Source organism: Hyla sarda, chromosome 6, assembly GCF_029499605.1.
Source record: "Hyla sarda isolate aHylSar1 chromosome 6, aHylSar1.hap1, whole genome shotgun sequence".
Classification (NCBI taxonomy): domain Eukaryota; kingdom Metazoa; phylum Chordata; class Amphibia; order Anura; family Hylidae; genus Hyla; species Hyla sarda.
This window is the reverse complement of record NC_079194.1, coordinates 89,891,456-89,905,617: the sequence shown is the minus strand read 5'-3', so window position 1 is coordinate 89,905,617 and position 14,162 is coordinate 89,891,456. Positions and strand designations below refer to the sequence as shown.

The window sequence follows — 14,162 nt, the reverse complement described above, 5'->3', positions numbered from 1 at the left end:
AGATTAATACCAAAATGGTACAGATACAAAAAACAGATTATGGCGCAAAAAATTAGCCCTCATACAGCCTGGTATGCGAAAAAAAAAAGCAATGGCAATTAAAAAAATGGCAATTAAAAAAAATTCAAAAAAGTTCAGAATTTTTTTTTTAATTAGCAAAACATGACGCAAATTATACAAATCTGGTATTGCTGTAATCAGGCCGGCCTAAAGTATCAAAACATGTTTGCTCAACCACAAGGTAAATGGTGTAGAAAAGAAAAACCACCAAATCTGCAAAATAATTTTTTACTATTTCAATTTCACTTCCCCAAATATATATATATATATATATATATATATATATATATATATATCGTATATACTGGAGTATAAGCCGACCCGAGTATAAGCCGAGACCCCTAATTTCAACCCAAAATCCCAGGAAAAGTTATTGACTCGAGTATAAGCCTAGGGTGGGAAATACCTCATCCCCCCATGTAATCATCCAGACCCGTCATTAACATCCTCATCATCATCCCCTTGTCATCATCACACACATCCCCCCTTCATCATCCCCTTATCATCCCACACATCCCCCCTTCATCATCCCCTTATCATCCCACACATCCCCCCTTCATCATCCCCTTGTAATCATCCCACACCCCCCCTTCATCATCCCCACCCCCCTTCATCATCCCCACACCCCCCCCTTCATCATCCTCTTCTCATCATTCGCCCTCAGTGGTCTTCAACCTGCGGACCTCCAGAGGTTTCAAAACTACAACTCCCAGCAAGCCCGGGCAGCCATCGGCTGTCCGGGCTTGCTGGGAGTTGTAGTTTTGAAACCTCCGGAGGTCCGCAGGTTGAAGACCACTGCGGCCTTCATCATCATCCAGCCCCCTCTCACCCCCTTTAGTTCTGAGTACTCACCTCCGCTCGGCGCTGGTCCGGTCCTGCAGGGCTGTCCGGAGAGGAGGTGGTCCGGTGAGGAGGTGGTCCGGGCTGCTATCTTCACCGGGGGCGCCTCTTCTCCGCGCTTCCGGCCCGGAATAGAGGCGTTGCCTTGACAATGACGCAGAAGTACGTTGGCAATGAACGCACCTCTGCGTCGTTGTCACGGCAACGTGACTATTCTGAGGCCGGGCCCGAAGCGCTTAGAAGAGGCCTCCCCGGTGAAGATAGCAGCCCGGACCACCTCCTCACCGGACCACCTCCTCTCCGGACAGCCCTGCAGGACCGGACCAGCGCCGAGCGGAGGTGAGTATTCAGAACTAAAGGGGGTGAGAGGGGGCTGGATGATGTTGAAGGCCGCAGTGGTCTTCAACCTGCGGACCTCCGGAGGTTTCAAAACTACAACTCCCAGCAAGCCCGGACAGCCGATGGCTGCCCGGGCTTGCTGGGAGATGTAGTTTTGAAACCTCTGGAAGTCCGCAGGTTGAAGACCACTGCGGGTGGGGGAGTTCACTCGAGTATAAGCCGAGGGGGGTGTTTTCAGCACGAAAAATCGTGCTGAAAAACTCGGCTTATACTCGAGTATATACGGTATATTTTTTTATTTTTTTTGTTCAGAGAATATGTTATTGAAAAATTAAATGGCATCCTTATAGTAGGTAATTATGGCTATTATAGGGTGAGGAGGAAAAAGCGAGAGTGTAAAAGCGAAAAATGGTCCGGACAAGTGGATCGTCATGAGGGACAAGTAGATTTTGCTCCATTTTAGTTTTTTATAAAATTTCCACACCCCTGGTATCGGTACCATTTTGGTATTGATCAGACTTTTTGAACACTTTTTTACTTAATTTTTTTCTGGGATATGATGATATAAACATAAAAAATGCAATTCTGTGATTTGAGATTTTATATATATATATATATTTTTTTTTTTATCTGAACTTTTAATAGGGAAGGGGTTAATGGGTGTTTTTAAACTTATTAAAAACTTTTTTTAAATACACTGCTTTAACGGGTGCAAAAAACGTATCCCAAAAACCGTATGCCATCGTAGACCCATGCGTTTTTTTTTTATTGACTTCAATGTTGGAAAAACGTAACGGCTTTTAAACTGTAGAAAGGGAATGGATGTCCAGCACCAAAACTCGTGAATAAGATCTTTATTAGGTTGCCATCGGAAACATCAGACTCTGGTAACGTGATGTGTTTTGGCCTCAGGAAGGCTTTAGTCATTCACTTGTTACACACACACATGGACCTTCTTATATATGGAGGAGGGAAGTGACATCAGGAGTAACACCCAGTTGTGGTGAGTCCTGTCTCCTTTGCATGAGCTGACTATCTGTATACTGGCTGCTATTTTCACTGTTATTGCTGCTATTGGCACAGTCACTTGTTCTCCTGTTGCTGCTATTTTCATGGTACTAGCTGTCATTAGCACAATCACTTGTTTTTCTATTTTATGTATGTACCACATGAGTATCTCATTTTTGGATTGATTTAGCACAATTTTTTTGCACTTTGTTTTATTTGCATAGTAATTGCACCTCTATAGCACCAGAACTTTATACAGCAGAGTCAGGTCTCTACACTATGGGGGAGATTTATTAATACCTGTGCAGAGGAAAAGTTGACCAGTTGCACATAGCAACCAATCAGATCGCCTCTTTCATTTTGCAGAGGCCTTGTTAAAAATGATAGAAGCAAGCTGATTGGTTGCCATGGGCAACTTTTCCTCTGCACAGGTTTTGATAAATCTCCCCCATAGTATATATTTATGTAATATCTAATTTACTTACCTGTTCTCCTACTCATACAGGACTTCTCACCCCAGTAACCCCCTTCTTTTAATCAATATATATTAAAAAAAATTTAAATAAAAATTCATTTATATGTACTGTCCATAAATCTTGGGACAACGTCACAATTTTAACTTTTTGGCTCTATACACCACAATGAATTTGAAATGAAAGAACCAGATGTGCTTTAAAGGGGTACTCCGCCCTAGACATCTTATCCCATATCCAAAGGATAGGGGATAAGATGTCAGATCGCCGGGGTCCCGCTGCTGGGGACCCCCGGGATCGCCGCTGCGGCACCCCGCTCTCATTACTGCACAGAGCGAGTTCGCTCTGCGCGTAATGACGGGCAACACATTCCCCCTCCCCCTGTCACACTCCCCCCCCCCCCCCTTTCACAATCTTCCTTCCATGTCACATTCCCCCCTTGTCACATTTTGTACTGCAGCAATACATTGGGTTTCCCGGGTGGTTTTCATATCTCCCACTGGATCCAGGAAACCTAGTGGGCTTGCTGCCAAAAAGACCCTTCCCCATCAGCCAATAACTGGCTTGACACGTGACACCGCTGCGGACAGTGATTGGCTGAAAAGGGAAAGGTCCTACTAGTTGAATGGTGAAGAGAGGAGACACCGGACCGCACAGAGGGAAATGGCATCTGCAGGATGTAGGAGTAGGTGAGCAGAAGGTTTTTTTTTCTCTCTCTGCGCCCTATTATTTAGCTCAGTGTTTTTCTACCAGGGTGGCTTCAGCTGTTGTGAAACTACAACTACCAGCACGCCCGGACAGCCTTTTCCGGTCCGGGCATGCTGGGAGTTGTAGTTTTGCAACAACTGGAGGCACCCTGGTTGGGAAAAACTGACTTTGTATTTAAATTTGTTTGTACCAACTCTGGCCGGCCCCCGCCCCCAGCAGCACACGGGAGCCGGCCGGAGGGGCCGTATCACTATATCGCAAAAATTAAAAAACGCGATTCGATTGCTTTTGCGATATATCGTGCAGACCTAATGCGTACCCTATAAGTTATTTAATAAAATATTCTTAACCATACATTGTAGTTGGTTTTACTCCTTGGGGCTTCACATACTGGTGTGTTTCACACATAGACTCATGTCTTGTGCTACAATTCCTTGATAAAGCCACCTAGAGGAGGCTCTATGAAACAAAGTTTTAGATTGCGAGATATATTGGATCCTAAAACCGAATATAAGAGTCCCGCATGGTCTGAATAGGTGGCTAAACACAATACTACATTATTGATCTCTCTGGGCACCTTCAGTGTCAGACACTAGGTGTTGTTTCTGGCTTTTTTGTCTCAATATTTATTCTTGTTCTGAAGATCATATACCTTTATCATTTAATTACAGTGTTTTTGACTGGATTTATAATTATATCATATTGCATCTTTATGTGGAGTTTTACCTAGGTATGTATTTCTCTCCTCATAGCTCCTCTCTGATCCACCTTTCTCTTGCTCTAGTGAGATTTAGTGGTGATGCTCATTATGCACACTCTGCTGATGAAGGAGAACAGTGCTCGTACCCGCCTGTCTCCTTGACAGACGGGGAGATGCGCCGAGCTCGCCTTTGTCCTGCCCGCAGTCTGTGGTTTTGGCCTCATGCCGGCATGAGTCCGAAATCAGTACATAGGCTTGCTAGTGAAACCCTTAGTGGTGACATTTTTAATAGTAAAAAAAAAAACAATAAAGGATGCAAATTTTTTTAATACAAACCAATTGGAAAGATATTCATTAAGGCTTGATCTATACTACATCAAAAGTTTTTTTGATGATAGGTACCCTTTAATGAACTGCATGTAATTATGTATGGAGGTGTGCAGTGACGTGGACTGGGTGTTACCCTTGAGGTCACTTCCCTCCTCCATATATAAGAAGGTCCATGTGTGTAACAAGTGTATGACTAAGGCCTTCCTGAGGCTGAAATGCATCACGTTACCAGAGTGTGTTTGATGTTTCCGAAGGCAACCTAATAAAGCTCTTGTTCACGAATTTTGGCGCCGGACATCCATTTCCTTTCTACATACGTGTGGGCCGATGTCCACGTTCGGTCCGTGCACCTGGGGGTGAGCTGGTTTGCACCTACATCCTTGATTCCAATTTTTAAAATGGACACAAAACCGTAGTGCAATTTTGTGTACGGTAAAAAAAAAAAAAAAAAAGCACAAAAACGTACACAACCGATACTTTTTGTTGCATTCATTTTTGCATGGGAGGTCTATGTATACGGACACGGCTGTACACGGATTTCCAATACAAAACCGTATATAGGAACTGTATACATAAAATATCCACTAGATAGTATATTCCTGATCTGAAAACTCAGATACAAAGGCCAATTTCACATGAAACCTATTAACCTTTCAGTATAGTGTACCCGGAGGCAACCCAGTCAAGCATCAGCAGAACATGAAAGTCAGGACTTTAAATGGGTACTCCGGGGAACTAAATCCATAGCCCATCCTTTCCCTCTCACCAACCTATTTGTCTAAATATCATTCATTAGCTATATAGAGCAGTTTCCCTCTTTCAGCTGTCACTTACATGCAGCGAGTGAGAGAAAGAAGTCATTCTCAGATCCTCCTTGTCTTTCTGCAAACCCCTCACTGAGACCTAGCCCCCCACCCTCCTGGAAGACAACCACCACATGATTTCTGGCTTCACAGCCACACCGATCCTCCCTCTTCCTGTGTGAGGAGCTTGCCTGCAGAGAAGCCCAGTCTCCTAAGCACATAATGCTGCTCTTTTCCATTCAGAGAATAGCATGATTTATTGCTGGGGGGGTGAGAACAATTTGAAAGAAAATACATGTACACAGTGGGGGAGATTTATAAAAATCTGTCCAGAGAAAATGTTGCTGAGTTGCCCATAGCAACCAATCAGATCGCTTCTTTCATTTTGCAGAGGCCTTTTCAAAACTGATCTGATTGATTGCTATGGGCAACTAGTCAATTTTTCCTCAGCACAGGTTTTGATAAATCTCCCCAAGTGTGTTTACCACAACGTAGCATGCACACAGATAGTAAAATCAATTGTCTGGCAGCCATTACACAGAGCCACACTGACTGCTGGGAGTTGTATTCTGGGCTGCAAGCAAGGAAAAAGAATATTTAAGAGACAACAGGGGCCACAGGAGCTGGCAAAATCATATGGATAACTAGAGGGGACACAGAACAGGTATTGTGTTAACTTTGGGGGCGTTTTTTTATTTTTCTTAACTTCCCCGGAGCACGCCTTTTAAGTAAAACTGTCAGCCTGTTCACCCACACTAAACCCAATACACAGGGTTATAGTATGGGTGAACAGGAGTCCAACGAGGGGTCATCTACTTAAATATGTCCAGTAGGTCCCGAGATATGCCCCCCAGGAGATCCTCTGCTGAATTCAGTAAATCACATGCAGAGGGTGGGGCTTCGTGGGGGCAGGGCTTTGTTACTCCACTAGGATGTGGAGTCACAGACAATGAAATGTAAATTGAGTGGGTGGAGCCCCTCCCCCTGTGCGTGATTCACTGAATTCCGTAGAGGATCTTTTGGAGGACATATCTCCGGACCTACTGGACATATACAAGTAAGTGAACCCTCGTTTGACTGCTGCTCACCAAAACACTAACCCAGTGTATTGGGTTTAGTGTGGGTGAACAGGCTGACCGTTTTCATTTAGCCTCTTAAGGACACAGGGCATACCTGTACATCCTGCACCCACTCCCTTTTTTATAACGCAGGGTCACGTGGTTAATAGCAGACATCGCCGATCGCAGTGACGTGCTATTAACCCTTTAGACTTTGATTGCCACATCTAAAGTTACAAAGACGCACTCCTGGCAGCTCAGTTGGGCTGATCGGGACCACCAAAGTTTCACTGATCAGCTAGGACGCACAAGGAGGGTCCCTTACCTGCCTCCTCGGCGTCCGGTTGCCGAAGACTGCTCTGTGCCTGAGATCCAGGCAGGAGCAGTCAAGCATTGATAACACTGATCAATGCTATGATATGGTATAGCATTGATCAGTGTGTTGCATGTTGTAGTCCCCTATGGGGGCTATAACATTGCAAAAAAAAAAAGTGAAAAAATAAAAAAAAGTTAGATGATTTAACCCCTCCCCTAATAAAAGTTTCATTCACCCCCCTTTTCCCATAAAAACAAAACAAAAAAAAAACTGTAAATAAAAATAAACATATATATCGCCACGTACATAAGTGTCCAAACTATAAAAACATATAGTTAATTAAACCGCACGGTCAATGGCGTATGCGCCAAAAAAATTCCAAAGTCCAAAATAGCGTATTTTTGGTCACTTTTTATACCATTAAAATTTTTTTTTAAAAAGCAATCAAAAAATCAGATCAAAACAAACCGCTAGGACCCCACAACATTATTCTACAGGGGACCCTGGTTGTCCCCAGGAACGGAGTGTCGACCCCTCGCATGAATGGGTGGCCGACACGGCCCCTCCATGTATCTCTACCTCTATATGAGATAGCCGAATGCTGAATATCCGGCTCTTTCACAGAAATACACGGAGGGGGCCTGTTTTGTCCCTAGTACAAGGCGTTCACATCAGCAGTGTGGAGCTCTGTTACAACAGCTGAATAATAGGGCTGGGACGGAGGGTGTCATAAGTGACATCAATGGAACCCAACAGGAGCGTCAGGGTTTCCGTTAGATGTTATTTTGAAAGTTTTTAGCAGAGAAAAAAAACAAAACATATGCAGGTTTTTTTTTTCTTTGCTAAAGTCCTGTCATTTAAGTGTAATGAGCGAATGTTCATGTGAACATAGCCTAAGTTACAGAAATATTGGGGGGAGATTAATTATTGCCTTCCTGACATTATTGGCTGAAACTTGGCGCAATCATTTTTGCACAGTTTTTGTTAAACGTTTGCGCAATTTTAAAATAGACAACTTTTGCAAAAGTGACAGTGAAATGCAGTAACTTCATTCTTGACTATGCAGTGGATGAGATTTATTAACTGCGTCTCTTTAAAAAAGGTGCAAAAATAATGTGCAAACGTTGAAAATAACACAAATTCATAACACCTCTGCCATAGAAAAGTAACATCCTGCAGCAAGTTCTGAGGCGATTTTTCATTTGTGCCGGACGTAAGATAAGTTGCTTACTGGTCACATGGTTCATGCCATAGTCAAGAAATTTGAAACAACAGTCACAATGATAAGTATCAACTGAGAAAACTGAAGGTTGTCCCATTATTTATTAGGGAACTACATTATTGGCCCCGATTTACTAATGTAAACCTGACGTGTTTTGCAAGGTTGTGCACCAGATTCTGATGTCTGTGCCAGAATTGAAAAAAAAAAAAAAAAAAAAAACACCAACCCTCCATTTTACTGAGAAAACCCCAAAAGGGGGCATGGTTGTCAAAAAGGGGGCGTGTCCCCAACATTTTCAAAAATCCCAACATATTGGCCCTCATTAACCCCTTAAGGACTCAGGGTTTTTCCGTTTTTGCACTTTCGTTTTTTCCTCCTTACCTTTTAAAAATCATAACCCTTTCAATTTTCCACCTAAAAATTTATATTATGGCTTATTTTTTGCGTCGCCAATTCTACTTTGCAGTGACATTAGTCATTTTACCCAAAAATGCACGGCGAAACGGAAAAAAATCATTGTGCAACAAAATCGAAAAAAAAAACGCCATTTTGTAACTTTTGGGGGCTTCCGTTTCTACGCAGTGCATATTTCGGTAAAAATTACACCTTATTATTCTGTAGGTCCATACGGTTAAAATGATACCCTACTTATATAGGTTTGATTTTGTCGCACTTCTGGAAAAAATCATAACTACATGCAGGAAAATTTATACGTTTAAAAATGTCATATTCTGACCCCTATAACTTTTTTATTTTTCCATGTACAGGGTGGTATGAGGACTCATTTTTTGCGCCGTGATCTGAAGTTTTTATCGGTATGATTTTTGTTTTGATCGGACTTTTTGATCACTTTTTATTCATTTTTTTAATGGTATAAAAAGTAACCAAAATACGCTTTTTTGGACTTTGGAATTTTTTTGCGCGTACGCCATTGACCATGCGGTTTAATTAATGATATATTTTTATAATTCGGACATTTACGCACGCGGCGATACCACATATGTTTATTATTTTTTTTTTTTTTACATTGTTTTATTTTTTTTATGGGAAAAGAGGGGCGATTCAAACTTATTAGGGAAGGGGTTAAATGACCTTTATTAACACTTTTTTTTTACATTTTTTCTGCAGTGTTATAGGTCCCATAGGGGACCTATGCACACACTGATCTCCTATATTAACGCCTGTATTAACACGCCTGTGATCAGCATTATCGGCGCTTGACTGCTCCTGCCTGGATCTCAGGCACGGAGCAGTCATTCGTCGATCGGACACCGAGGAGGCAGGTAAGGGCCCTCCCGGTGTCCGGTCAGCTGTTCGGGACGCCGCGATTTCACCGCGGCGGTCCCGAACAGCCCGACTGAGCAGCCGGGTCACTTTCAGTTTCACTTTAGAAGCGGCGGTCAGCTTTGACCGCCGCTTCTAAAGGGTTAATACCGCACATCTCCACGATCGGCGATGTGTGGTATTAGCCGCGGGTCCCGGCCGTTGATGAGCGCCGGGACCGACGCGATATGATGCAGGATCGTGGCGCGATCCCGCTTCATATCGCGGGAGCCGGCGCAGGACGTAAATATACGTCCTGTGTCGTTAAGGGGTTAACTTAGAAAATCGGGTTGTAAGTCTATCTTGCTTTCTTACCCGACTGCTTTTTTTCCCTGGTATTTATTATTGTGTCGCATCCTGTTTGTCGCACGTGGGTTTTGTTGGTTTTGGTTTCCAACTCCTCTGAGTTGTCGGGAAAAAATCCACAAAAATTCAACAGTTGGAAACCTTTATAAATACGTGGGAAAGCTCTGAAATGTCGGGTTACGCCCCTTTTTCGGGTTTGGGAAAATACACATCGGGTCCGTCAGGAAAAAATGTTGCATCGTGTCGCAGACTGGCGCACGATGTCTGCGACATGTCGCAGACAAAGACGCGCCAAAAAAAACAGACAAAACAAGTCGGGTTTAGAATAGTAAATGAGGGCCATTGACTAAGGTTTCCACAGAAAATGTGGTGGATTTGAGCTGAGGAAAACCCGACAGATCAGAGCAGGTGTAAAAAACGCGAAATGTAGGGAAACCTTAGTAAATGTTGGAAAAAAAGAACCCACACAAAGAAAACTACATTTTATGGCCCTGATTTACTGTCATCCCTACTACACAGAGGGGCAACACAAATAATAAAGGTGGCAAATGCCCCCAGCAAAATACAGGAACAGCAAATACAGCTTGTAGTCTGAAAGGAGTGATTGCACAGGCAGCCACATTTACTAAGGCTTCAAGGACATGGCCACATTACAACTCTGTATGAGTTCTGCGTCAGCATAGTATGGCGCCATAGGGCATGTGTCCACTTAATATTTCAGCGCTCATTTTGAGTTTCATGATACAGCAAAATGACTGAAAAAAGAAATACACCCCATTGTTTTCCATGGAACCAGGAATGCCTATTGGCCCCATCGAATGACCCCTTCATTCTCAGGACTGGTGGGGATACCAGAGGTTGGTGCTCTACTGATCATAAAGTGATGGTGTATCTGATATTACCATCTCTTTATAACTTGTGAATTACCATAATGCCCTTTAACTACATTCAGTCATGTGACAAGAAAGCTCCCATTAAAAGGTATCTATTTCATACAACGAGAGCCTATTGGGCAAGTATGCCCATAAAAAGCCAAATATCTAAGCCTGTGGGCCACCATATGTTGCAAAAATCAAAACTCCTAGCATGCCCGGACAGCCAGAAGCTGTTTAAACATGTGGCGGTCCACAGTTTGGAAACCATTGAACTAAGCCTTCTGTCAGGGGGTGTGCCAAGATGTAAATAGAAACTAATATGTTACTACAGGGTTAACCATACTAGGAGTTTATGGAACATAGACAGTTTGCCATACACGGCTGCTAAGAGCACACAGAGAGTTTGCCATACGCGGCTAAGGCTGCTTTCACACTATAAAATTCATCCGTTTTAAAGATCCGTTTGATGTTCCGTTATGAAAACCCTGAAAATCGGCCATTAAACATCCGTTAGAAAATCCCATTATAGTCTATGGGATTTTTACATTATCCATTTTAATCCGTTATAGTCCGTTATTAATAACGGATGTTATTTTGTGACTGGAGAATGAACGGAAGAAATAGTGCATGCACTATTTCTCCTGTTACTATCTTCCGATCACAAAACAACGTCCGTTATTAATGACTATAACGGATTAAAACGGGTTTTCATAACGGAACATCAGACAGATCTTTAAAACGGATGAACTTTATAGTGTGAAAGTAGCCTTAGAGAGCACCGAGTTAGCCATACACGGCTTACGGAGCACAGAGTTCGCCATAGTGCCTTGATGTGGGGCATACACCCCAGTATGGCACACATTCAATAGGCTACGCCACCGTGTAGAGGCTGAAAAAAGCCGATTCACCCTTAAAGGAGTAGTCCAGTAATGACCCAGTGGTGAACAACTTATCCCCTATCCTAAGGATAGGGGATAAGTTTGAGATCGCGGGGGGGGGGGTGTCCGACCGCTGGGGCCCCCTGCGATCTCCTGTACGGAGCCCCGACAGCCCGCGGGAAGGGGGCGTGTCGACCTCCACACGAAGCGGCGGCCGACACGCCCCATCAATACAACTCTATGGCAGAGCCGAAGCGCTGCCTTCGGCAATCTCCGGCTCTGCCATAGAGATGTATTGAGGGGGCGTGTCGGCCGCCGCTTCGTGCGGCGGTCGACACCCGCTATCTGGCCGGAGAGCCTGGCCCCTGTACAGAGAGATCGCAGGGGGCCCCAGCGGTCGGACCCCCGCAATCTCAAACTTATCCCCTATCCTTAGGATAGGGGATACGTTTTTCACCACTGGACTACCCCTTTAATCTTATGCTGTATATGACTCGGTAGATATGGCACTTGTCGTGACGATCATTATCCTCAGTGGCGCAGGGTGATGCAATAGTGATTGTTGACTGCCCCAAAATGAACACAAAACACCACGATGATGCCGTTACAGGAAAGATGGAGAAATATTGCTTTCCCCAGTCACTATGATTGTCAGAAGGTCAGAACCAGCACAAGTTCCGGGTCCTGATATGTAGATGGGTCGGCACTTCTGTGGTGGTGTAGGAGGACCAGGTCTGGAGCATAGTATAAAAGGATCATAGCACTCACCAGATCTGCTGAAGGATTTGTAGTTTATTTCACATAATGAAAAGAATAACCGGATGTGTTTCGGCAATAGCCTTCCTCTGATGTCTACAAATACTTCAGCAGATCTGGTGAGTGCCGGGATTTTTTATTTATTTTTTTAATACTAAATCCTGGGTACTGTGACCAGTGAGTATGGAAGTGTTTCCCAACCAGGGTGCCTCCAGATGTTGCAAAACTACAACTCCCAGCATGCCCGGACAGCCAAAGGCTGTCCGGGCATGCTGGGAGTTGTAGTTTTGCAACACCTGGAGGCACCCAGTTTGGGAAAAACGGGTGTATGGCCTCACACCTGGATACACACACAGGGGGAGATTTATCAAAACCTGAAAGAAGCGATCTGATTGGTTGCTATGGGCAACTCAGCAACATTTGCTCTGGACAGGTTTTGATAAATCTCCCCCACGGACTCTCCCATACATATGTATACCTCTATAAACATGTAGCCCCCTGCATACATGTGTATACACCTTCTCCTTGTACGTGTAAAGCCCACTTCCCCCCACCCCCCATAATGTGTATACACTCCCTGTACATGTGTATACCCCTCTTCCCACGTAATGTGTATATACTCCCATATATATATATATATATATATATATATATATATATATATATATCCCCATAGATGTATATACAGGGCTGCTGAGCGCTCACCCCAGGTTCATGGCCCCTCAGCTCCTCCGGCTCCCCGGCCTTAGCACCGCTCTGTCAGGATCCTCCGCACTCTCAGCCCGCAGGCATCCTAAGCTCACTTCCCGGACTCCCAGTGTGTACGTTGGTTGCTGGCACAGCTCAATCACCCCCGCAGCCATTGGATTGTCGAGCGACCAATCAGCGCTGGCGTTACTTGCCGGGTGACAGTTGGAAAAAAAGCTATGTGCTCCTGTGCTGGGTTGGCTGCCTGCCAGTCAGCAGTTATCTTAGCGGCGCCATCTTTAATAAGGGCGGGTTGATAAGAAAAGAAGAGAAAAAAAAAAACACTTTATAGTTTCTGTGATTTTCGTTATTGAAATATAAGGAAAAATAAATAGCATTACTAGTGGTCTCCAACTTGTGATTCACCAGCTGTTGCAAAACTCCCAACATGCCCTGATGCCAAAGGGAGTGAAATACATTTTTACCACGTTTCAGCTGCATGAGCACTTGTTTATTTTAGATATGAAATAAAGCTACATTATATTTTGCTATCTTTTGTAGTGCTGCAGCAATCTTTATTTATCTGGATTTTGGCCTTTGACCTGAGCTCCAAGGCTGCTTGCACCACATTTCTTTATTTTTTGATGTGCTGCTTTTCCCATAAACACTTGCAGGATATAGGTTTATTATTTTAATTATGGGTTGTTAAAGGAAATCTGCCACCAGTTTCAGCCACGCTAATCATTTGTAATGGCTGGAAGTGCGGGTGACACTGAATAAATTGATCCCTACCATGCCCCGATGCGTCCCTGCCTTCCTCCATTATCCTTCTTTTTTCAAACACAAAAATGAGCAGCTTGGCAGGCAGGCAGGCAGGATACGATATTACAATGTGCAGAGAAATGAGAAGAGACGCACTCACCCTTTGTTCAGGGGACTTTATTGGGACATGTTACATCACACAGGAGAAACGAAGAAATGCAGCTCCGGGAGCTGTGGGAGGAGCGGCGACGTCCCCGTTTCGTGGTCAAACACACCGCTTGGTCACGTCTATCCCCACTATTGCACACGGCACCATGTTAAGTAGACATGGTCACCGCAGGAGGGCAACAGCTGACGGGTCCGGAGTCATGGCAACATGTACACAAACAAAAAGCTCTTGGCGCAACAGCTGGCCGGTGGCCGGGGAGCATGTGCAAAGAAACTGGAGCTGGACCGATGTCCTGTTTGATACCAACAAGGCTGACGGGGAACAGGAGATACCTATATAAACACAAAAGGTAAGTGAACAATAGTCAACGATCCATAGAGATACATGGAGGGGTGTGCCGGCTGACGTGTAATGTGGGGACGGAATGCCCCCTTTCCTGTACATTGCCGCGGCCCCATACAGGAGATCGCGGGGGGGGGGGGGCCCCAGTGCTCAGACCCCCTGCGATCTAAAACTTATCCCATATCCATCGGATAGGGGATAAAGTTC

General features: G+C 44.3%; 1 protein-coding gene across 4 annotated transcripts in view; it reads right to left on the bottom strand.

Moving 5' to 3' along the window:
• CCDC66 (coiled-coil domain containing 66) overlaps nt 1–13,577 on the bottom strand; it is a 72,132-nt gene extending 58,555 nt beyond the window's left edge. Inside the window, exon 1 of one of the 4 annotated variants that reach the window (XM_056524394.1) lies at nt 13,475–13,577. Coding sequence is in view for 1 of the 4 variants with exons in the window: in XM_056524391.1 (XP_056380366.1) it covers nt 12,701–12,711 (11 nt within the window). In the remaining 3 variants the exon portion in view is untranslated. Of the gene's footprint in view, nt 1–12,700; nt 12,954–13,474 lie in introns of those variants that run through there. The other 3 variants (XM_056524392.1, XM_056524393.1, XM_056524391.1) reach the window with 3 other exon arrangements.
• Nucleotides 13,578–14,162: the final 585 nt, after the last annotated feature.